The following is a 26,515-nucleotide window of genomic DNA, read 5'->3' on the forward strand; positions in this document are numbered from 1 at the left end:
AACTTTAAGACAGATATAACTGTCATTATGCAGTAGCTATAGGGAGCCAGTAGAGGGAGATCAGTATGATCTGCTGATTATGTGGTGCTGAAATCTCACTCTGTCAGGGACTCTGACCAGGATTCACAGTAAATGGCATTCAATGGTAAGCAGATATCTATGTGTGATGATTGATAGGACAGCATGATCAGGCTCCCCAAAACGTACATTTACAACTTCATTTGCATATGCTGCTCAGTCAGTCAGTCAGTATCAGCTTTGTCATGCGCTCTTCAAACCCTATTGTGACATGAAAAATATTCTCAGGTAAACAGAGGTGTGCGTTAAACTGTTTTCTCTTTATAAAAAAAAATGAATAACCTGTTTGGAAAATTAACATTTAATTTAATACAACTAATATTCATAACAAATGTGTAATTTAGTATTTTTTTTTTAAATATCAAAAAGTGTTCAGATTCATCCAATGCAAGAAATGAGAGAAAATATGAGCTGTATCTAACAGCAGGGATTTTTTTTCAGGACTTACAGGGTAAGTTATATTAATGAGTGTAATTTGCTCTTTTACCCAGGTGTGAATAAAATGGCTCAGAGAGGAGGGACTCAGTGTTCACAGATCTGACATGATAATGTATCTAACAGAGACTGTGCTTGAGATGATTCAGTCTGACTCTTCTCAGAGTAAACACATACAATGGATCTTCATTCAGTTATTCTGTTCTGAGCCTCAGCAGGTGTGTATTTCTGTTGAGTGATTGATTGTTTTATTTGACTGATTAGATTAAATGTCTCTAGAATGTTGCCCATTTCTCTTCTGTTTCAGCTGTTGTCTTTGGAAATACTATCAGTCCAGATAGAACAGATGTTGGTGCTGATGAGGGTCAAAAAGCTACACTGTCCTGCAGTTATTCTTCCTCTGGGAGTACAGATGATCTCTTCTGGTACCGTCAGTATGGAAGACCAAAACCTGAATTTCTTGTAGCCACATACAGTAGCTACTGCAAAAGAGACTGGGGTATCTGCTGCAGATTCAAGATTTTCCGTTAAAGTAACAAAAAAAGGGAACAAATCCATGTGATTCTGGAGATCTCCTCTGCTGCTGTATCAGACTCTGCTCTGTACTACTGTGTTCTGCGGCCCACAGTCACAGGAAACACATCAACACTGTACACAAACCTTTCCTTATTTAATCCAGTAAGAACAAGCAATAGATAGAGTCAAAGATTAAAAGAGAATCTGTAAACAGATGTACAGATGTAAGTAATAAATTGAATAAGTGAATGAAAAGAAATTAACTGATAAAAAGCTGATGAATCTAAGTGTACTTATGTTTAGCATCCTAATATTGTTAATTACGATTACTATTACTATTGTTTAAGTTTGAATCTATTATCATGTGTAACACATAATGCAGGTACAATGTGCCACAAGGTGACAGTGTTCTCAGACTCAAAATTCACTAGGAACTGCAGCAATGAACAACAGAATTCAGAATATTTATACTAAATTTTAATATTACAAGAAAACACTGAAAATCACAGACAATTTTTGTCTCTTTTTTCACGTATCATAACATTAAACACACTATTAATGAAGGTTCAAAGCTTGCACTGGTTGCACAGTCACAGAGATCAGGAAGTTTCTGAATGTCTTGATAACTAAACAGAAAGCATCACACAGTCAAAGCACAGACAGCATTAACACACAACTGATCTGATCATATTCACCGTGAACAAATACATGCTGCTGCTTTTCATTACAAGTTAATGAAAATAAGACAAAATAAGTTAATATTGTGCTTAATGTTTGCAGATGTGATGGCTGTGGACAAAATTGAGCCTAACAGAAGGACCAATATCATCAAAACAGAAGGAGAGCCTGTTACGCTGAGCTGCTCTTATGAGTCAGACAGTGAATATGTACGTCTGTACTGGTACAGACAATATCACAATGGAGAACCTCAATATTTATTACATCAAGGTGCTCGATCAAGCCTCACAAGTCACAGCTCTGATTCTCGATTCCAGTCAAGCACTTCTAGCATGTTCACTGAACTCCAGTGGTGGAAAGAGCACTGAAAAAATATACTCAAGTAAAAGTACCATTACCTTCCAAAAAATGTAGTGTGAGTAGAGTAAAAGTACTTGTCCAAAAACTACTTGAGTAAGAGTAAAAGAGTAGCCTATTTAAAAGTACTCATGAGTATTGAGTAGTGAGTACTGAGCTGTGGATTCTATCCCCTCATAATAAACGCTGTACACCGCAATTGATACATTTTAAAAACGTTGTACATTCTGTAATTCACATTATCTTATCTGTCATAAAGAATGAAGAGTATATCTATCATCCAGCAGTTTTAATTTTGACTGCCAACTCTTTAAAATACATCAAAACAGCACGGAAACAGTATTCAGTTGAAGAAAAGATGAAAGTTATTCTCAGTACAAAGTGTTGAACTTGAAAATTGTTTATGTGCGAGTGCAGTTGCTAAATGAAGGCGGATTGTATAAAATAGATTAAAAAAAAAAAAGTTTATTAACAAGCTGCAGTTTTATTACATCACGCGCTGGCACAGATGCAGTATATTAACGCCACGGGTCATCAATAAGGTGCAGATTTGGTCCTCAATTTGTCTTTCCAACACACTTTTTCACAGCGCGCATCACGCGCTCAAACTCATCAAAGTCAACGAGTTCATCAAGCACCAAGGACTTATGCAAGTGACCGCTGCAGAACGCACGCGAGAGAGCGACGAGGCAGCGCAGATCGCGCGTCTCATAAGTGAAATCAGCATGTAACGACCACAAACGGAGGAAAATAGCGGAGTAAAAGTACCGATACATCACTTAAAATGTACTCAAGTAAAAGTAAAAGTACACAATTTTTAAACTACTCAAAAAAGTACAATTACTGATAAAAAACTACTTAATTACTGTAACGTGAGTATTTGTAATTCGTTACTTCACACCCCTGCTGAACTCATTATTAGTAGTGTGACTGTGTCAGATTCAGCTCTCTATTACTGTGCTTTAAGAGTTGAAGCCCAGTGATACAAAACATGAAACAAGTCGTACAAAAACTACAAGCCATTTTCACTTTGAAGCTCTTATTATGAAAACCAAATCAAAACCTCAATGAGAGATTATAACTGCAAAAACCTGTGTGAGGTTGATGGGAAAATGTATTGTAAAAGTAATAAAAGGACAAACAAAGCTTTTCAATAAAGTGCCATTTCAAGGAACAGTACAACACCTAATTAGTTGAAGGATTGTAACTATAATAAGTGTACTTTAACTTGCTTTATGGCTAATACGTTTAACATCATGTGGCTTTATTTCAGCTGTGTAGCACTTACAAGAAACCAAAAGAGGGCAATATACAATAAACAGATTGGTTTCCTTTAGGTTTTCACAAGCTCCTCCTAAGAGTCCTATCATATTATGAAAGCAAAACTCTCTTACTGAAGGATTTATTCTGACTTCACTGTCAATTTGAAACAGATCATGAGGTGGTTCAGGAAAACATTTCTATTTGCACTATTCAGTCTTGGTATGTATTTCTACACATTTTAAGCAGTTAGATCACTCTTAGATTGTTCGCTGATATGGATTTTGTGACATACATCAAAAATCATAACTACATCAAATATTTTTAAATCTTTACAGAGTACAGATCAGAATACAAAGTTGATCAGCCAGAGAAATATGTGACTAAAGCTGAAGAGAAATCAGTGACATTATATTGTACATGTACAACAACTTCAACACATCCATACTTCTTCTGGCACATTCAGAGAGCAAATTACCTTCCTAAATACATCCTGAGGAGAGACCAGTTTGGAATTGAAGAAAATGGAACCGAGTTTCAGGAGAGATTTGACTCTAAACTTTTATCAGATGCAGTTCCACTGACGATCCAGGATGTGCGTGTGTCTGACTCTGCTGTGTACTCTGAGGCCCACAGTGAGAACACTCAAGTCAAACCACATACAAAAACACAGAGGAATAAAGATGTATGGGTCATTCAATGAAATCGGTGCCTTTTCCACTTGGAATTTTTTTTTAATAAAATAAGTACAATTTTTAAAATATCCATTAAATGAAGACACCTTAAAATGACAAGAAATTGTATTGTGCCATCTCAGGCTATGTAATTTATTATTTTATGACAGTTTTTTTTTCTCATGTTTTGGTATTTTTGTCAACCCTGTTACTGACACAAGCGTTACGAGATACTATAGTTTAATTAGAACTGTGTGATAGTTTTCACATATATGAGCAGCATTTTAGTTTTATATTTTTATATTTGTCATTCAGATGACCAAGAACATCCTAAATTTGGAGGGTGACCACGTCAATTAAGAAAAAAAAAAGTTTTTTTGTTTTACAAGAGATACATAAAAAAGGGCTTTGTCCAAAATAAAATATAGTTAAAGTTACAATGGAAAAACCTGAAATGGTATCATTTTTATCATTTCTTTATGACATGAATGAAAGTAACAGGATTGACGTCATAGTCACAGGACTGACCAGAGTAACAGGGATGAAAGGACACACATTGTGATCTACTGCGTTTATGTTGGTGAATTTAAATAAAAGACCTTCGATTTTTGCATCTTCTTCATAGAGTGCCTATCTCTGCACTACGTCTGTGACAGAATACCAGACCCTCAGAGAATTGTAAGGTATGGATTACCTAACAGAAGTGAGCAGTGTAGAGGAGAAACTATGCTCCATTTATCAAGATGGATGTCCAATGGAGTCTTATGTAGAGGTGTTCCTCAAGTACTGCCATATGTCTACATGGGATGACGTTCAATTTATGGATTATTTTTGGAGTGGCCTGGATTCTAATTTTAGCTGGCTGATGCCAGGGGGTGACTCGACCTGGACCCTAGCTCAATACTTGGACTATGCCCTATTGTTGAGTGGCTCCCCATTTACAGTGGGAATTGCTGACGAGGAACCCTGCAATTCCACAGTGTCCATCATGCCTTGTCACATCATGGCCTACAAACTAGAGACTTCAGCCATCATGCCTGCCACCAGATCCATCTCGGGGTGGAAGGGACTAGCATCCAGTGTGGCGGATCCACCACTGATGTCAGCACAATCAGCAAACATCCCAAGACCCGAGTCCACTCCAGCCTGTAAATTTACTCCAGAGTGTCAGCCCAGACCTGAGACTGTTAAAACCTCAGCCCAAAGGAGGAGAAGGAGGAAAAGGAGACGGTCCTCCATGACTCCAGCCCCTGAGTCCGCTCCAGTGTCGGCTCCAGCCCCTGAGTCCTCTGCAGTGTCGGCTCCAGCCCCTGAGTCCTCTCCAGTGTCGGCTCCAGCCCCTAAGTCCGCTCCGGAGTCCGCTCCAGCCCCAGAACTCAGCCAGGAGATCATTGGACTATCCATAATGGCACTAGCATTTGTGTGTGTCTGGGCCATTCACACATCGGCTCCTGCCCCTGACCAGAGTCCAGTACAGGCTCCAGCCCCTGATCAGAGTCCCAAGTTTGCTTCATCCCCAGAGCTCAGTTCCGAGCTGGCTCTCATCCCAGAGCTCAGCACAGTTCCTGTTCACGTCCCAGAGTCCTGCTCAGTGGTCATTGTGCTTGCGGAAACTGCGATCGTTGAAACCGAAATTACCTTGGCTCTGACTATAACAGCAGTGGCTATTATGTGTGTTTGGACTGCACACATATCTGTAATTTCCACAAAGAAAATTTTGGGGTGGGGTTATACCCTGATGGCTGATGTAGCCGTCCTGATTCCCTGTTCTCCGGTCTTCTGCATCTCAGCCAAGGAGGCTGTCAGTATCTCCCGTGCTTCTAAGTCCCTCGTCTCAGCCACGAAGGCTGATTGGATCTGAAGCTCACCCTGCTCACTCGTTGCGGTCACTATGGCTATCACTAGCCTCCTTATTACATTCACAGGGACCGTATCCCTGTTCTGATGCCCCCAACTTCTGTGATACAGTCATGGAGATCGTTCCAGAGCCTCCCGCTCTTTCAGACACAGCCAAAGAGGCCATCTCAGAGACACCTATTCCTGCACCTCCCTGGTTCCCTGAGCTACTGGCACCAACTTGGCTCCCTGCACTGTTAGCATCTTCCCGGACCCTTGAGCTACCAGCTCCACCATGGCTCTCCATGCAAGGAGCGCCACCCTGGAGGCTTTCCAGCCTACTGGCACCTCCCTGGCCTCCTGAACCTCCAACTCCTCCCTGGCACTCCATGCAAATAGCGCCACCCTGGAGGCGTCCCAGCCTGCCAGCACCACCCTGATCATCTGTCAGTTACCTACAGTACCACGATTCCAGGGCGCCCAGCCTGGTGAAATTATGGCGTGAGGGCGCGCCTTCTGGGAGGAGGGTGTACTGTCACATTCTGAGTTTGAGTGTGCTTGTTTGGTTCTGTTTTTGATATGTTTTGTTGTCTTGTTTTTTATTTTAGTAGTGTGAGCAGTTTTCTAATTTGGTAATTAGTTGCTCCCATTTGTTCATTGCCTGTTTAGTTTCTATAGCTACTAATTGGTTGAGTACTCTGTTCAGGTAACTGATATGCAGTGACTTACAGCTGAGAGCACTGAGAGACTCAACAGAGAACTGATCTGATTAAACATGTACAAATGCTTTATACTGATTCTTATTGTGTCAACAGGTACATTATTTACTGAACAATTAATGAAAATCTATAAATAATTTAGTTTGTTTTAAAACATTATTTATTTATTGGAGAGTGTTTTTTTTAAATCAAAAATCCTTCACAGATCAAAAATCTGGTTATTTGTGCTTTTTGTTGACAGGTCTGGTGGATGGAGACAACATTGAGCCAGATAAAGGGACAGAAAAAAAACTCTAAAGAAACAGAAACTGTCAAGCTGAGCTGCTCATACAGTACCAGTAGTGAATATGTTTGGCTTTACTGGTACAGACAGTATCCCAACCGAGAACCACAGTATTTATTACTCAGAGGTGCCCGATCACGTTCCGGTGAAGACACCTCTGATGATCGGTTTCATTCGGCTACATCACGCACATCCACTGAACTCACTATTACTGATTTACGTCTGTCAGATTCAGCTCTCTATTATTGTGCTCTAAGAGTAGAAGATAAAATATTTTTTTGATAAAAAAACATGAGACATGTCGTACAAAAACCTGAAGCTCTTTTTACTTTGAAAATATCTAGTGAAAATCACAATCAAATCCACAATCTATCCAGCCCTGAAAGTAATAAAATATGTGGTCACACCTGTGTAAGACTGAATTGGGCCTTTGTTATAAGGCATAAATGTAAATGAGAAACTTCAGAAAAGAAGCATTAACAGTTTATCCAGATATCATGTATGTGGCTGTTTATTTTAAATAGTTTTAAAATAATTTTTCATATTTAAAAACTATAATAAAATCAAAATGAAGGTAACAGCAATCATTATTATATTGAATTCATGATTTAATGTAATTAAATGGTGTTAATGTGTTTTCTTGATTTCAGGCTGTGTGCAGCAGAATTGTCTTCCAACATGAACAACTGCATAACATTATTTATATTTACAGTAACACTGATAGGCAAATAAATTGTTTCAAATTATGGTACGCTATTGTCAGTCAAGCCCAAAATAACATTCAAAATGTGACTGTAATGGAAGAAAAACACTAAATACTTTACCTAATTTAAAACAAGAACGCTTTTTGACAAAATATTTCTAGTTAATGATGTTACATCCCCTCAAATGCAGGAACATATTACAATAGTTCCATTCTCTCATTCTCATCTTAAATAAGGATCACAGATCAATTTTTATTTATATTTTTGGTAATCATACAGTTGTAACATTAGTTAATGTGACTGGATCTGATGTCAAATTCAGGTATAATGTGGCTCAGAGAGGAGGGACTCAGTGTTCATATGATCTTAGTGTCTGACAGAGACTGCGGTTGAAAGGATTCAGAGGATTCTTCTCAGAGTGAACACTTGTACAATGGATCTTCATTCAGTTATTCTGTTATGTGCCTCAGCTGGTATGTTATTTGGTTAATTATTATTATGTAAATGTAGATTTTTATTGTTAAAAATTAGTTCTATGAAAAACATCTCACAAAAATAACAAATGTCTCTCTTCTTTTTCAGTTGCTGTCTTTGGGAATGTAATTAAACCAAACAAAACAGATGTTTTTGCTGAGGAAGGTTCAAGTGTTACATTATCCTGTAGTTTTTCTGTATCTGGAGGTACAGATTATCTTCACTGGTACCGTCAGTATGGAAGATCAAAACCTGAATTTCTTGTTCTCACCTACAGCAATGCAAAAGAAGCTGAGGTGTCTAAGATAGATCCAAGATTCTGTGTTAACATTCCAGAAAGAGAACACGTGGATCTGGAGATCTCCTCTGCTGCTGTATCAGACTGTTCTGTACTACTGTGCTCTGAGGCCCACAGTGACAGGAAACACTCTCAAATTATCCTCATGTGTAATACAGTATATATTGTACATTCACATGTTGTTCCTGCTTGTTCCAAATTCTCATTACATTCTATATAAAAATAGCTAGACTATAATAAATAATAAATATTCTTCATATTTTCATCAGTCAGAAATGAAAATGATAAATGCAAAGACATCAAGTATTTAAGCCATGCCTTTATAAAGCAGGAAGTTCCTGTGTGTGTTTCTGACTGATCTGGATGACTTACAGCTCAGAGCACTGAGAGACTCAACAGAGAACTGAACCGATCTGATTGAACATGGACAGATGCTTTATACTGATTCTCATTGTAGAAACAGGTACATTATTTATGGAGTGGAAACAAATAAAAGTGTATTTACATGATGTGAAAACCACAACCTTTCCAGCCCCCAATGTAATAAAATATGTTGTCACACCTGTGCCAATTTGAATCAGGCCTGCTAAAAAGAGCAAACACTTTTTTAATCTATTGAAAACTATTTCAGAAAATGACAATCATCTATAATGTTAAACTATTCAGTTAAGATTCTGCGGTGTGTAATGTCTGCAAACAGTTGTGCGCTTGAAAACTGAAAAGACTAACATTGCCTCCTGTACATAAACTACACTCTTAAAAATAAAGGTGCTTCAAAAGGTTCTTCAAGCGATGCCATAGAAGAACCATTTTTGGTTCCATGAAGAACCATTCAGTCAAAGGTTCTTTAAAGAACCATCTCTTTCTTACCTTTTTATAATCTGAAGAACCTTCTTTTGCCACAAATAACCTTTTGTCAAACAGAAAGGTTCTTCAGATGTTAAAGGTTCTTTCTGGAACCATTTAGACAAAAAGGTTCTTCTATGGCATCGTGAAGCACCTTTATTTTTAAGAGTGTATGTTTAAGTCAAGTCAAGTTTACTGCGGGTCTCTGTTCAAATACTGTCTGTACAGGTTTATATATTTATATATGTGGCACTGTGGTCCTGTGAGGCACAACATTGTATGTCTCAACATGTAGTAAAATGACAGTAAACCTGACTCGACTTAAACTTGAGATGCCACTTATGCAATATACTTGCAGTGAACCAGAAGAGGGCAGTAGGTGCTCAATATTACATTCAACAGTACAGCAGCTTTTATAGGTCTCCACAAGCTCCTCCTTGGATCATCATTAAAATACCAAAAACAAAACTGTCATATTCACCGATTTATTAGTACTTCAACATAGACACAGTCATGTCACACAGGTTGAGGAATATATTTCTCTTCACACTATTAATTCTTGGTATGAATTCTCATTTAATGCAACTGCATATTCATGTAAGTTGTTTATATGTTGTATTGTATTGTACATCAAATATTCTTAAATCTTTACAGAATGCAGATCAGAGGACACAGTTGATCAGCCAGACAAACATATGACTGAAGTTGAAGGAAGATCAGTAGAATTCAAATGTAAATATAAAACAGATTCAGCACAAGATTATTTATTCTGGTACATCCAGAGAGCGAATGACTTTCCTAAATACATCCTGAGGAGAAGCAAATATGGAGGAGAAGATAATGATGCTCAGTTCCAGGAGAGATTTCACTCTGAAGTGTCATCAGATTCAGTTCCACTGACAATCAAAGATGCACGTGTGTCTGACTCTGCTGTGTACTACTGTGCTCTGAGGCCCACAGTGAGAAAAGTCAAGTCAAACCACATACAAAAACACGTGAGCCGAATCTCAGTCAAGAAATTATAACTTGTGCTTCTGTTTAGAATATGAAATGTTGCCTTTGATTTTGAGTTCTCATTTTATACACAACATTCTATTATAAAAAAGTGTAATAATCTAACAATTAAATACAAATAAATATATTATACAGTATACGACAACCTATGGATAAAAGTGAACATCAGTAGGAAGTTCAGAGAGAAGGAAGTTCCTGTGTGTGTTTCTGACTGATCTGCAGTGACTTACAGCTCAGAGCACTGAGAGCCTCAACAGAGAACTGAACTGATCTGATTGAACATAAATAGATGCTTTATACTGATTCTCATTGTGGGAACAGGTACACTATTTATTAATTAATGAAATCCTATATAAATATTTATGATGTTTTTAAAATCTCAAACCACAAAGGCTATATTACTTTAGTCATTTGTATTTTTGTAAAACATGGCTAGAAATGTGTTTGCAGTATTATTTTATCAACTTTGCTTTCACCAAATCAAAAATCAGTTCATATGTACTCATTGTTCAGAGGTTTGGTGGCTGGAGACAATATTGAGCCAGATAAAGGAATGGAAAAAACCTCTGAAGAAAGAGAAACTGTCAAGTTGAGCTGCTTGTATAGTACAAGTAGTGAATATGTGTGGCTTTACTGGTACAGACAGTATCCCAACAGAGAACCACAATTCTTATTATACAGAAATCCACGGACAGATTATGAAGACACCTCTGATGATCGGTTTCATTCGGCTACATCACGCACATCCACTGAACTCACTATTACTGATGTACGTCTGTCAGACTCAGCTCTCTATTATTGCGCTCTAAGAGTTGGAGCCCAGTGATACAAAACATGAGACATGTCATACAAAAACCTGAAGCTCTTTTCACTTTGAACCAGTCAAGTGAAAACCACAATCAAAACCCCAATCTATCCAGCCCCAAATGTAATAAAATATGTGGTCACACCTGTGTAAGACAGAATTAGATATTTGTTGCAAGTCATAAATTGTAAATTAGAAACTTAAGAAAAGTAGCATTAACATGTCCAGATGTCATGTTCCACATGTAAACCACTTTTATATGGTCATGTAATCTCCATTCTCTGGCAGAAACAGAATCACTGTTTATTATTCTTTTAAATGTAAAACCACTTTAAATTCTTTAAAAATGAATAAACTAACTTTCATTATATGGATTTTCATTACATTCCTGATATTCTGATTCAAATTCCAATTCAGCTTCCAGTGAGTTGTGACCAATTTAATTAAAATTCATGAATGGGAGCCAGTTTTTAAATTCTGAATTGTGCCCAAAGCTGCTTGATTTAATTTTATTTAACACATAAAGTTAACTAAATACCTAATATCATGTTGGGAATGTAAAATTAAATAACCAAAGTGCAAATGTACATTTCTTGAACTTCTCAAACATAGTATTTATTTTATTAAATGCAGTGGAAACTGAAAGGCAATTTAAAAAAAAAAAAACATTTCCAGGGTGAACAGATTTACTAAACAAAACATATTTCAAAATCACACATAAAACAAGAGAAGACATTAATAAGCCCTTTCGTTTGGTACACAGGTGTGAAATGTAGCTATGACATGGCTCAGAGAGCAGGGACTCAGTGTTAACAGATCTGACATGATCTAATGTGTCCGACAGACTTAGAAGAAACAATTCAGTCTGACTCTTCTCAGAGTGAACACTTGTACAATGGATCTTCATTCAATTATTCTGCTCTGTGCCTCAATATGTAAATTAATTTTTATTTATCTGTTTTTAATAAAGTTTTTCTTTTTTAAAGAATCACTAAAGCATTTTCTCTTTCAGCTGCTGTCTTTGGAAATGTCATCACAGCAAATGAAACAGTTATGTGCTGAAGAGAATTCAGATGTTACGTTATCTTGTAATTATGCCTCTGCAAATTATCTCTACTGGTAAAAAAAAAAAAACATTTCCAGGGTGAACAGATTTACTAAACAAAACATATTTCAAAATCACACATAAAACACACATAAAACAAGAGAAGACATTAATAAGCCCTTTCGTTTGGTACACAGGTGTGAAATGTAGCTATGACATGGCTCAGAGAGCAGGGACTCAGTGTTAACAGATCTGACATGATCTAATGTGTCCGACAGACTTAGAAGAAACAATTCAGTCTGACTCTTCTCAGAGTGAACACTTGTACAATGGATCTTCATTCAATTATTCTGCTCTGTGCCTCAATATGTAAATTAATTTTTATTTATCTGTTTTTAATAAAGTTTTTCTTTTTTAAAGAATCACTAAAGCATTTTCTCTTTCAGCTGCTGTCTTTGGAAATGTCATCACAGCAAATGAAACAGTTATGTGCTGAAGAGAATTCAGATGTTACGTTATCTTGTAATTATGCCTCTGCAAATTATCTCTACTGGTATCGTCAGTATGGAAGATCAAAACCTGAATTTCTTTTACTCACTTATATGGGACAAAAGAGACACGCAAGTCTAATGTAGATTTAAGACTCTATCAGAATCTCCAACAGTGAACAAAACCATGTGATTCTGGAGATCTCCTCTGCTGCTGTATCAGACTCTGCTCTGTACTACTGGGCTCTGCAGCCCACAGTGACAGGAAACTCTGGACACTGTACAAAAACCTTTTGTCAACTTACACAGTAAGAGACAACATGGAAAGAGACACAATCAAAGACTGACAGAGAAACTGTAAGCTCTAGCTGTGAAATCTTAATATGTAAAGAGGAACAAGGGAATCAAAAGTAAAAAAAAAAAATAAAAAAAAAAGTAATGTAAATGTAATATAAAAATGTAAATATATAAAAATGTAAATTTTTGGGTAATAGTAAATTACAGATAAAATGTTAAACATATAAATCAATATAACTAATGAAAACTGAAAGCAGCATCATAATATTGTTAATTCCATTCGATTCATACAAAAGTAGAGTATGGTTTACGTTTAAATCACAATGCGCCAAATGGCGGCAGTGTTCTCAAACTTTCATTAGGAACTGAAGTGATGGATAACATTTTTAATACTTCTACAACGTTTTTATATGTTCAACATTTTAGCATTTTTATAGAGAGGAACACTTTGATTTATTTAAAAACGCTTCCAGAATAATATCATTCCTCTAAATTTCCCTGAGCAAAAAAGAAATCACATGATAAAATTGACATTAAAGTCATTTTTGGGTCACCCTGTAAAATAAAATGTATCAGTATAAATCTTGTTGCTATTGTCTTAAACATTTATCACACATTATATCATAATTTTATGTAATTTTCCAAAACAATTAACAATGTTACAAAACCTTCACTGGTTTCACACTCACAGAGATCAGGAAGTTCCTGAATGTCTTGATAACTGAACAGCAGAAAGTATCAGTAACACACAGTCAGAGCACAGACAGCATTAACACACAACTGATCTGATCATATTCACCATGAACAAATACATGCTGCTGCTTTTCATTATGGCATCAGGTGTGCCATTTACTTCAGATCTTTTAGTAACAGCTTTAAAGACCCTATAAAACACTGGATGGCATTTTACTGGTTTCCTTTTTCAGAGTAACTTTATTGTTAGAATGTTTAACATGAGAAACAATGAGTTAATATTGTGCTTAATGTTTGCAGATGTTTTGGCTGTGGACAAAATTGAGCCAAATAGAAGGACCAATATCATCAAAACAGAAGGAGAGCCTGTAACGCTGAGCTGCTCTTATGAGTCAGACAGTGAATATATACGTCTGTACTGGTACAGACAATATCACAATGGAGAACCTCAATATTTATTACATCAAGGTGCTCGATCAAGCCTTGCAAGGCACAGCTCCGAACCTCGATTTATGTCAAGTACTTCTCGCATTTTCACTGAACTCATTATTAGTAGTGTGACTGTGTCAGATTCAACTCTCTATTACTGTGCTTTAAGAGTTGAAGCCCAGTGACACAAAACATGCAACAAGTCGTACAAAAACTACAAGCCATTTTCACTTTGAAGCCCTTATTATGAAAACCAAATCAAAACCTCAATGTTAGATAATAACTGCAAACACCTGTGTGAGGTTGAGGGAAGAAATGTTTTACAAAAGGAATAAAATGGCAAACAAAAAGGAAGAAGGATTGTAACTGTAATGAATGTACTTTCACTTGCTTTATGACTAACACATTTAACATAATGTGACTTTATATTTCAGCTGTGTAACACTTGCAAGAAACCAAAAGAGGGCAATATCTCTCAGTATCACACAAACAGAGTGGTTTCCTTTAACTTTTCACAAGCTCCTCCTCAGAGTCATATCATATTATGAAAGCAAACCTGTCTTATTTATTTTGACTTCATTGTTTGAAAAAGATCATGAGGTGGTTCAGGAATGTATTTCTATTTGCACTATTCATTCTTGGTATGTATTTCTACACATCTTAAGCAGTTAGATCACTCTTTAAAAATGTATAGACTGTTTGTTGATATGGATTTTATGATATACAGCAAAAATCATAACTACATCAAATATTCTTAAATCCATACAGAGAGCAGATCAGAAGACAAAGTTGATCAGCCAGAGGAATATGTGACTGAAGCTGAAGGAAGATCAGTAACATTACAGTGTAAATATAAAACAGATTCAGCACAAGAAGATTTATTCTGGTACATCCAGAGAGCAAAAGACTTTCCTAAATACATCCTGAGGAGAAGCAAATATGGAGGAGAAAATGGCACTGAGTATCAGGAGAGATTTCACTCTAAACTTTCATCAAATTCAGTTCCACTGACAATCCAGAATCTGTGTGTGTCTGACTCTGCTGTGTACTACTGTGCTCTGAGGCCCACAGTGAGAACACTCAAGTCAAACCACATACAAAAACACATAGGCATAAACATGCGCATGACTGTTTCTTTACAGTACACATTTCTGAAACGTACAAGCTATAATAAAATAATACTAAATGTAATAGTCAAATGAACTACAATAATAATCATGAAATCAATTTAATATTATCCGTCAATTCTCCAAACTGCACATCCTCTGTAGGATCACAGCAATTATATTGATATAAATTTAATTTAATTGCATGAATTCAACTTAATTTTAATTAAAAGTTTTTTAAGGGCTGTGCACAGTATAATTGTCTTGCAAACATGTGAACAACTGGATTATGATTCATGATGTAAACAGGTATTAAAAAATTCATCTGATTTTGTTTTAAAGAATTACCACATTAGAATTTATCTATAATTTAACAATGATGGAGAGATAAATGTGTGTTCACATGATGCTACGCTGTTGTGAGTCAGGCCCAAAATGACATTCAAAATGTTTCTGAATCTGATGGAGAAAAACTCTAAAACAGTAAACCACTCACAGCAAAATCCCCAGAGTTAAATCAACTCTGCTCAGAGTACATATTGTCCCAATCTACAGAGTGTTAAAGTAACACTGAAGCAGAGTTAAAGTTAATGGGACAATTAAGCGATTAATTAAGTACTGCTTGAGCATTAGTAAAGAAAACCCACTGTTAGCAATGTTGAAGATGAACAACTACTGCTCAGGCTTTTAGACATGAAAACATATCACATAATCCTCAACAGTGACAACTCTGCTTCAGTGTTACTTTAACACTCTGTAGATTGGGACAATATGCACTCTGAGCAGAGTTGATTTAACTCGGGGGATTTTGCTGTGTTCCCTCATTACTGTCAAATTTCATTTTAATTAAAGCTGCTACATAATTTTTAATTTTTACAATAATTATTACAATAACTTTTTTCAATCATATTCCTAAATAAGGTTCACAGATTAATAATATAGTTGTAACAATTGTTCATGTGATTAGATCTTTCTTCTCTCCTGCACTTCTCAATTGAGTTATAAATAATATGAGGGAGGAGGGACTCAGTGTTCATATCGTGTCTGACAGAGACTGTGGCTGAATCGATTCAGTCTGACTCTTCTCAGAGCGAACACTTGTACAATGGATCTTCATTTAGTTATTCTGCTCTGTGTCTCAGCAGGTATGTGTATTTATTTGCATTTATTTTATTTTATTTATTTATTGTTAACAATTTTACTCAAACGTTTCACTAAAAAGTTACCAAGGAACATTTTTTCATTTTTAGCTGTTGCCCTTGGAAATGTCATCAAACCAGACCAAACATATGTTGTTCATGAGGAGGATTCAAGTGTTACATTATCCTGTAGTTTTTCTGCTTCAGGACGTACAGATTATCTCCACTGGTACTGTCAGTATGGAAGATCAAAACCTGAATTTCTTGTACTCAGCTATGACACTGCAAAAGTTGCTCAGCGGTCTGATGTAGATCCAAGATTCTCTGTTAACATTCCAAAAAGGGAACGTGGATCTGGAGATCTCCTCTGCTGCTGTATGAGACTCTGCCCTGTACTACTGTGCTCTGGTGCCCACAGTGACAGGAAACACATCAGCTCTCTACAAAAACCTGTTACAGTAAGAGACAAGAGAGAAACACAAGAGACAGAGATGAATGAAATTTGTGTGCAATGTGAAAGGTATTCATTACATTAAATCACTATGAAGCTGCTCTTGATCTCAAATGATTCTCATGACCAATAAATAGTGCAGGTTCATGTATGCCACAGGAGGGCAGTGCTCACATATTTTCACACGGAGTTACTGCTATATGTTTCAAATCCGATATAATAAGAGAAAACATCATACTACAACATTATGTTATACATTTATATTGTGAAAATTATACTGAAAATTGAAACATACATTAAAAAATAATATAACAAAAAAATTTAACTCTACAAAGAAAAATGACATATTATTCAGATGTTCATTACTTAATATATCCATGCTCATAATAAAGTGAAAAACATAGGCATCAAATATTCTAAAGCGACTATAGCCTTAAATTAATTTAAATTATAAATACATTAAAATACCTTAATTAAAACTTGGTGCTAAAGGTCAGTGTAAGGTGTACAGTATACAGTATTTCTGATAATCGACTTTATACTGGCACTTATTGCGTTGATTTTTTTTATTTATATGAATGCTTTTTGTAGAAATACTACATGGCCTATGCACCATCATCACCACTGTAATGTTTTGTGCAGAGTGAGGAAGCTAAACTGCATCGAAATGATTTAAATATCATGCTTCTCGTGGTGCTTTTGAGGTAAAAGCTCATGCAAATCTTTTTATATACAACTTCCTCGTATTGTCTAATAAAATAATATAGTTATCTAACACAGGAAGCAGGAAGTTCCTGTGCGTGTTTCTGACTGATCTGCAGTGACTTACAGCTCAGAGCACTGAGAGACTCAACAGAGAACTGAACTGATCTGATTGAACATGGACAGATGCTTTATACTGATTCTCATTGTGGGAACAGGTACATTATTTATTAATTAATGAAACTCTGTTCATAAATATTTATGATGATTTAAAATCTCAAACCACAAAGGTTATTTATATTACTTTAGTCATTTGTATTTTTGTAAAACATGGCTAGAAATGTGTTTGCAGTTCATATGTACTTATTGTTGACAGGTTTGGTGGCTGGAGACAACATTGAGCCAGATAAAGGGATGGAAAAAAACTCTAAAGAAAGAGAAACTGTCAAGTTGAGCTGCTCGTATAGTACAAATAGTGAAAATGTTCGGCTTTACTGGTACAGACAGTATCCCAACAGAGAACCACAGTATTTATTATACAGATATCCACCGACAGATTATGAAGACACCTCTGATGATCGGTTTCATTCAGCTACAACACGTACATCCACTGAACTCACTATTACTGATTTACGTCTGTCAGATTCAGCTCTCTATTATTGTGCTCTAAGAGTAGCAGCCCAGTGATACAAAACATGAGACGTGTCACACAAAAACCTGAAGCTCTTTTCACTTTGAAAATATCTAGTGAAAACCACAATCAAAACCCCAATCTATCCAGCTCTTAATGTAATAAAATATGTGGTCACACCTGCGTGAGTCTGAATCAGGTCTGTTAAAAATTCCAAGAGGCATTAAGTGAAATGTATTAAAATAACAAGTTTTTTGTGGCTCCTTTTATAGCCTATACAAATACATTCTCAAAACTATTTCTTAATGCTTGTGATAATGCATTAAAAACAGGGAGATCAGTTAAGTATGATTTGTTGAATGGTGCTGACATTCTCACTCTTATTCAATATTAGCACTTAGTTCAAATTAAGTGTCTTTCAGTATCACTCCTGTTGAGTTCACGGCTCTTCTGACTCTCCAACAGCATCCAGCATCCATTTGATATTATGGCTCAGTCTTCTGGGTTTATTTTCATGGCTTTGCCAGTGACTTTTGAGTTTCTTTTTACATCTCAAATCAAGTCCTTAAAAAAGAAAGATACACGGAGACAGAGACTAAGAGAGCAACTATAAACTGTAGTTGTGATTAATATTTATAATAGATTTAATAGGTAAATAATCTGATAAAAAAGCTACTGAATCCAAGTCTACATGTGCAAAACTATAAATAAGTAAACATTTAAATAAATATGAAATTCAAAAGCGTATTAAGAAAGCCAGTATTGTTAATTACATCAAATCCATACAAAAGTAGCCTATAGTTTAAGTTCTAAAGCATTATCATCTGTAACACATGGTAGGTATAATGTGCCACAAGACGGCAGTGTTCTCAGACATTCATTAGGAACTGCAGCAGAGAACAACAGAATTGAACTTATACAGGTATAATGTGGCTCAGAGAGGAGGGACTCAGTGTTCACAGATCTGACATGATCTAATGTGTTTGACAGAGACTGTGGTTGAAAGGATTCAATCTGACTCTTCTCAGAGTGAACACAATCAGTGGATCTTCATTCAGTTATTCTGTTCTGTGCCTCAGCAGGTGTGTATTTATTTGGTTAATTATGATTTTTTAACGAGTTTTCTTTAAATCTCTTAAAAGTTACAAATGTACTTTTAAAAATGTTTACTTTTTCAGCTGCTGTCTTTAGAAATGTCATCAAACCGAACAAAACCGATGTTGTTTATGAGGAGGGTTCGAATATTATATTGTGCTCTAAGAGTAGCAGCCCAGTGATACAAAACATGAGACGTGTCACACAAAAACCTGAAGCTCTTTTCACTTTGAAAATATCTAGTGAAAACCACAATCAAAACCCCAATCTATCCAGCTCTTAATGTAATAAAATATGTGGTCACACCTGCGTGAGTCTGAATCAGGTCTGTTAAAAATTCCAAGAGGCATTAAGTGAAATGTATTAAAATAACAAGTTTTTTGTGGCTCCTTTTATAGCCTATACAAATACATTCTCAAAACTATTTCTTAATGCTTGTGATAATGCATTAAAAACAGGGAGATCAGTTAAGTATGATTTGTTGAATGGTGCTGACATTCTCACTCTTATTCAATATTAGCACTTAGTTCAAATTAAGTGTCTTTCAGTATCACTCCTGTTGAGTTCACGGCTCTTCTGACTCTCCAACAGCATCCAGCATCCATTTGATATTATGGCTCAGTCTTCTGGGTTTATTTTCATGGCTTTGCCAGTGACTTTTGAGTTTCTTTTTACATCTCAAATCAAGTCCTTAAAAAAGAAAGATACACGGAGACAGAGACTAAGAGAGCAACTATAAACTGTAGTTGTGATTAATATTTATAATAGATTTAATAGGTAAATAATCTGATAAAAAAGCTACTGAATCCAAGTCTACATGTGCAAAACTATAAATAAGTAAACATTTAAATAAATATGAAATTCAAAAGCGTATTAAGAAAGCCAGTATTGTTAATTACATCAAATCCATACAAAAGTAGCCTATAGTTTAAGTTCTAAAGCATTATCATCTGTAACACATGGTAGGTATAATGTGCCACAAGACGGCAGTGTTCTCAGACATTCATTAGGAACTGCAGCAGAGAACAACAGAATTGAACTTATACAGGTATAATGTGGCTCAGAGAGGAGGGACTCAGTGTTCACAGATCTGACATGATCTAATGTGTTTGACAGAGACTGTGGTTGAAAGGATTCAATCTGACTCTTCTCAGAGTGAACACAATCAGTGGATCTTCATTCAGTTATTCTGTTCTGTGCCTCAGCAGGTGTGTATTTATTTGGTTAATTATGATTTTTTAACGAGTTTTCTTTAAATCTCTTAAAAGTTACAAATGTACTTTTAAAAATGTTTACTTTTTCAGCTGCTGTCTTTAGAAATGTCATCAAACCGAACAAAACCGATGTTGTTTATGAGGAGGGTTCGAATATTATATTGTCCTGTAGTCATTCACCTGAAGCTTCAGATGATCTCCACTGGTACCATCAGTATGAAAGATCAAAACCTGAATTTCTTGTACTCACCTACGGTAGTGCAAAAGAAGTTAAGGTGTCTGATATAGATCCAAGATTCTCTGTTAAAGTTGAAAAAAGGGAACAAATTCATGTGGATCTGGAGATCTCCTCTGCTGCTGTATCAGACTCTGCTCTGTACTACTGTGCTCTGAGGCCCACAGGGACAGGAAACATATCAGCTCTGTACAAAAACCTGTTACAATGAGAGACAGGAGAAAAAAAACAGCAAGAAATAAAGCAAATAAAAATTAAATGATCTCAAATAATTCTCATGTGTAATACAGTATATAGTACATACTGTACATTCACGTGGAATTCCTGCTTGTTACAAATTCTCATTACATTTTATATAAAAACAGCTAGACTATAAACAATAAACATTCTTCAAATTTTCATCAGTCAAAATTGAAAATGATAAATGCAAGTATTTAAGCCATGCCTTTATAAAGCAGGAAGTTCCCTTTCATGTGAACTTCGAACTGCGTCCTCTAGGGGTCGCTATGGGGAACGCCTCGTCGTGACCCGTGTCTGAAGCATACATTGAAAAAACACCAGCTCGTTTGCCGGCGACAGCCATGACGTCACTACCGGTGCGACTATAGTATAAATAGGCGCCGGGAGCACACATCATTCTCTTCTTCGTCTTCATTGACTGTTCTGTTTGAAGCGTGCATTTCCAAGGAAAAAGTAAGAGCTATCTCTATTCATTATGGCGAGCACTAGCAGAGCATTTAGAAGGTGTGTGCATCCGTGTCTTTGCTATTTGACACCAGATGACACACACGATGTATGTGTTGTTTGTTTGGGCGAAGAGCACGCACGCGATGTCCTCGAGGGGGCAATCTGAGTGCATTGCGAGTTTTTTCCAATGAAAAAGCTCCGTTCTCGTTTGTCTCTCTTTTCAAGTAAAGAGGGGCAGACCCCTAGAGGATGCAGTGTCTCATTCCCGAACCATGGTTACATAAGTAACCTGAGACATTTCTGTTTATGTTTTTGACTGATCTGGATGACTTACAGTTCAGAGCACTGAGAGCCTCAACAGATATTTATTTATTTATTATTATTATTGTTATTATTACTATTATTTGTAAAAAGTGCAGAAATAATCACTAAAGAAAGGGAAATAGTCAAATTGAGCTGCTCATATAGTACAATTATATGGCTTTTCTGGTACAGACAGACAGTATCTGAAAAATATTTACTGTAGTACAAAAAGGTGTATTTATTACAAAAAGGTGACGATCATATAGCTATGAACACACCGCTGATCCATGGTTTCAGTCGACTACATCACGCACATCCACGCTCACTATTAAAAATGTAGCTCTACTGTAAAAGTTGAAAAGTTGACATTTCTATTGTTATATACCTGTACATACAATTGTCGATTTGTATATTTTTTATTCCTTATTTTACTTGTTCTATTTTTTTATTTATTTTTATTTTTTATTATCTGTGTTTTTTTGTTCTGTCACTGTCATTCTGTTACACTGTGGAAGCTTCTGTCACGAAAACAAATTCCTCGTATGTGTAAACATACCTGGCAATAAAGCTCATTCTCATTCTCATCCTCATTCTCATTCATTCTCTCTTTCAGATTCAGCTCTCTATTACTGTGCTCTATTAGTAGAAGCCCAGTGATACAAAACATGAGACATGTCGTACAAAAACCTGAAGCTCTTTTAACTTTGCATATATCTAGTTAACAACTATAATCAAAATAATCAAAACTGCTATAATATTGCTATCATTTTAGCTTTTTTCTCAGAGGAAAACACTTTTTAATCTAGTGAAAACAATGTAAGATTGCATAATCTATGATGTTCAACTATTCAGTTAAGATCCTACAGAGTGCAGATCAGAGAACACAGTTGATCAGCCAGACAAACATGTGACTGAAATTGAAGGAAGATCAGTAACATTACATTGTAAATATGAAACAGATTCAGCACAAGATAATTTATTCTGGTACATCCACACTGAAAAAAAAAAGATTAATTAAATGTACTAATTGTTTTTAAGGTAAGTGGTTGCAATCAATTTATTTTAGCTACATTTAAATAAACCAATTTAGTTGACTAACTTTCAACATTATTTTTTTTTTTTAAATGTAGCTAAAATAAAATGTTTGCAACCACTTACCTTAAAAAAAAAAGTAGTATAATTTTTTTCAGTGCAGAGAGTGAATGACTTTCCTAAATACATCCTGAGGAGAAGCAAATATGGAGGAGACAATGGCACTGCATTCCAGGAGAGATTTCATTCTAAACTTTCATCAGATTCAGTTCCACTGACAATCCAGAATCTGTGTGTGTCTGACTCTGCTGTGTACTACTGTGCTCTGAGGCCCACAGTGAGAAAACTCAAGTCAAACCACATAAAAACACAGAGACATAAACACACATGTGATTATTTCTTCACAATAGGCATTTCTGAAATGTAAAAGGTATATTAAAGTCATACTGAAGGTAACATAGTTAAATAAACTACAATAATAATCATGCAATCAATTTTAAATTATCCACCCATCCGTTCCTAATTCTGATTATATAACATAATTGTCTTTACCGTGTCTTTATAACTTTATCACTGCAGCAGTTCGGGAAGTTCTTTACTATTTCAGCATGACAACAACCCTGTGCACAAAGAAAAGTCCATAAAGAATGACAACATTTTAAAAAATATTTGTTTTCACTCTTGTACAGAAAAAAAAAGTTAAAAGTCAGATAGGGAGTTCTCAAATTATTTCAGCTTTTTATCTCTGAGTAGAACACTTTATAATTTAATTAAAACTATGTCATTTCAGAAGTTGGCCACTGTGTTGCATAATTGATGATGTTAGTGGAAACTACTCATTTAAGTTCCTGCTGTATGTGTGTAATGTCTGCAAACAACCGCGTGCTGGTAAACTTCAGACTAATATTGCCTGCTGCACATTCTGTCAACTATGTTAATCTGGCTGAGGAATTTACTTCTAATGGCTGCAGTTCTTGGTAAGTAACTTAACTGTTAAATGTAACACATTTTTATTATCCTTAGATAAGAACATATAAGAACAACATTATTTCTTTCATACACAAGAGGGGAATTAGGGGAAGTCGTGGCCTAATGTTTAGAGAGTCGGACTCGTAACCTAAAGGTTGCGAGTTCGAGTCTTGTACTGGCAGGGGTTGGAGGGGGGGGGAGCTCTCGACTGGATCAAGCAGCAGTGAAAAAGAATTTGAGGAAAGATTTCATGCAGATCTCAACAAATCCTCAAGTTCAGTTTCTCTGTCAATCCAGGATGTGTGTGTGTCTGACTCTGCTGTTTACTACTGTGCTCTGCAGCCCACTGTGACCGAAACACATATACATCCTGATAGGAACTAAGAGCTCTGAAACAGCATGAGCATGTTTTAACTAGAATAAACACACTCCAGCAGTGGGTGGAGCTTATTGTTGAGAGTGTGAGGAGTGAAACAGCTACAGTACAGTTATAAAGATTATATTGTTGTCATCACTGTCTCTGTAAAGATATCATGTTTCTTTTCACCTGTATAATAATCCAATTTTGCATGGGTAAGAGATATTCATTCAATCAATATGCTTATTATGAAAAAAAAAAATCCTTAAATAAAATCCATTTAGCTTTATACAGTGTATAAATGTGTTTTATTGTTTAATTAATTAGGGTCCTTTTCTTTTGCACAGGAAATTCTTTTGGTGACACAATACAACCGTGGTTTCCAGAAAAACATGATTCTGATGGTGAAAATGTTACTCTGTCCTGTAACTACAGTCTTACTAGTGGCACTAATGCTAATATCCAGTGGTATCGCCAGTATCCCGGAGCAAAACCAGAGTTTTTACTTCTTGTCACTGAATATTCTAGCAAATCTGAGCCTGAACTTCGTCTATATTCAGAAGCTAAAAAAGAAATCAAACGTGTGGATCTGGTGATCTTCTCTGCTGCTGTATCAGACTCTGCTCTGTACTACTGTGCTCTGAGGCCCACAGTGACAGGAAACTCAATAAACACTGTACAAAATCCTTCCCTTTTATCTAGTAAAATTACAACACCACACACACACACACACACACACACACACATACAGAGACAAAGACTAAGAGAGCAACTGTATGTAGAGTATTAATAGGTCTGATAAAATAATCTGATAAAAAAACAAACAAAAAAAAAAACAAACAAATATTGAATCCAAATCAACAGGTGCAAAACTGCAAATAAAAATATTAAATCAACTTTACATTTAAAGCTAATATTCTTAATTACATCAAATCCATAGAAAAGTATAGCCTATACGTTTCATGGATCATCATGTGTAACACATTGTGCCACAAGATGGCAGTGTTCTCAGACATTCAATAGAAACTGCAGCAGTGAACAACAGAATTGAACTTACAGAACAGAAGTTATATAGGTATAATGTTGCTCAGAGAGGAGGGACTCAGTGTTCACAGATCTGACATGATGTAATCGTGTTTGACAGAGACTGTGAAACTATTCAGTCCGACTCTTCTCAGAGTAAACACTTGTACAATGGATCTTCATTCAGTTATTCTGTTCTGTGCCTCAACTGGTAAGTATTAATTTGGTTAATTATACATTTTTTATATCTCACTAAAAATTTACAAACATACTCTTACAAATGTTTTCTTTTTCAGCTGCTGTCTTTGGAAATGTAATTAAACCAAACAAAACCAATGTTGTTTATGAGGAGGGTTCAAATGTTACATTATTCTGTAGTCTTTACCCTGGAGCTACAGATAATCTCCACTGGTACCGTCAGTATGAAAGATCAAAACCTGAATTTCTTGTACTCACCTTTGGTAGTGCAAAAGAACCTCAGCGGTCTGATGTTGATCCAAGATTCTCTGTTAAAGTTGAAAAAAGGGAAAAAAACCATGTGGATCTGAAGATCTCCTCTGCTGCTGTATCAGACTCTGCTCTGTACTACTGTGCTCATACAGGAAACACATCAGCTCTCTACAAAAACCTGTTACAATGAGAGAAAAGAGACAAACACAGAGACAGAGATGAAGACAAAGAGAAAGAAGCTGTAACTGACCATTACAATATTATGTGTGTCAGAAAAATAATAGGATGGAAAAATCACAGGTATCTACCAAAATCAAAAGGTAGACCATTTAATCAGTCTATTGGAAAAACTAAATATAATCAAAATGTAACATTCTAAAGTGAGCCAATATTTGGCAATATACAGATGAAGTAATTCCTAGTTGACAAATAAATTTAGAATATCTTCTTTAAAAAAAATCTAATGTAACAAATGTTAAAATATCTCAAATGATTCTCAGTGTAATATACAGCGCAGACAATCACATGGTGCTCTTGCTGGTTCCAAATTCTGATTATAAAAATAGCTATAAATAATAAACAATATAAATAATAAGACTATAAATAATAAATATTGTTCATATTTTCATCAGTCAATATTTCCATGTTTGCTATAAATTAAAAGAAATTAGTCAGAGTGAAAAATGCAAAGACATCGAGAATTTAAGCCAAAAAAAAAAAACCTGAAGCTCTTTGAACCGATAGTGAAAACCACAATCAAAACCAATATCTATTATCCCAGAACGTAATAAAACATGTGGCCACACCTGTCAGAGGTTAAATTAGGCCTGTTATAAAACTTCAAAGAAACATTAAAACACATTCAGGATATCATGTTCCATGTGGTTACTTCAGTACACTAATGCATGTCTTAGGAATAGTTCGCCCAAAAATGAAAATTTTGTCATCATTTACTCACCCTCATATCGTTCCAAACCTGTATGAGTTTCTTTCTTATGTTGAACATTAAAGAAGATTTTTTTGGGGAGGTTTCATTCTATTTCAGCATCACAATACAATACCACTGTAATTTCAGATGCTGGCCACTGTGTTGCATAATGATGTTTGTGGCAACTGTTTATTTAAGATCCTGCTGTGTGTAACTTCTGAAACAATTGTGATTGAAAAACTTATTAGACTAATATTGCCTGC

At 35.7% G+C, this 26,515-nt stretch overlaps 1 pseudogene and 1 gene segment (V, D, J or C); both read left to right on the plus strand.

The window, feature by feature from the left end:
• Window positions 1–6,609: 6,609 nt before the first annotated feature.
• Window positions 6,610–8,143, plus strand: LOC107684417 (Ig kappa chain V region 3381-like; annotated as a pseudogene).
• Window positions 8,144–24,026: 15,883 nt separating this feature from the next.
• LOC107684418 (Ig lambda chain V-VI region NIG-48-like) lies at window positions 24,027–25,569 on the plus strand. The segment is given in 3 exon segments: window positions 24,027–24,066; window positions 24,199–24,488; window positions 25,477–25,569. Coding segments are annotated over 3 exon segments (423 nt in total).
• Window positions 25,570–26,515: the final 946 nt, after the last annotated feature.

The sequence above is a fragment of the Sinocyclocheilus anshuiensis genome, unplaced genomic scaffold (assembly GCF_001515605.1).
Source record: "Sinocyclocheilus anshuiensis isolate Anshui unplaced genomic scaffold, SAMN03320099.WGS_v1.1 scaffold301, whole genome shotgun sequence".
In the NCBI taxonomy this organism is placed as follows: Eukaryota; Metazoa; Chordata; class Actinopteri; order Cypriniformes; family Cyprinidae; genus Sinocyclocheilus; species Sinocyclocheilus anshuiensis.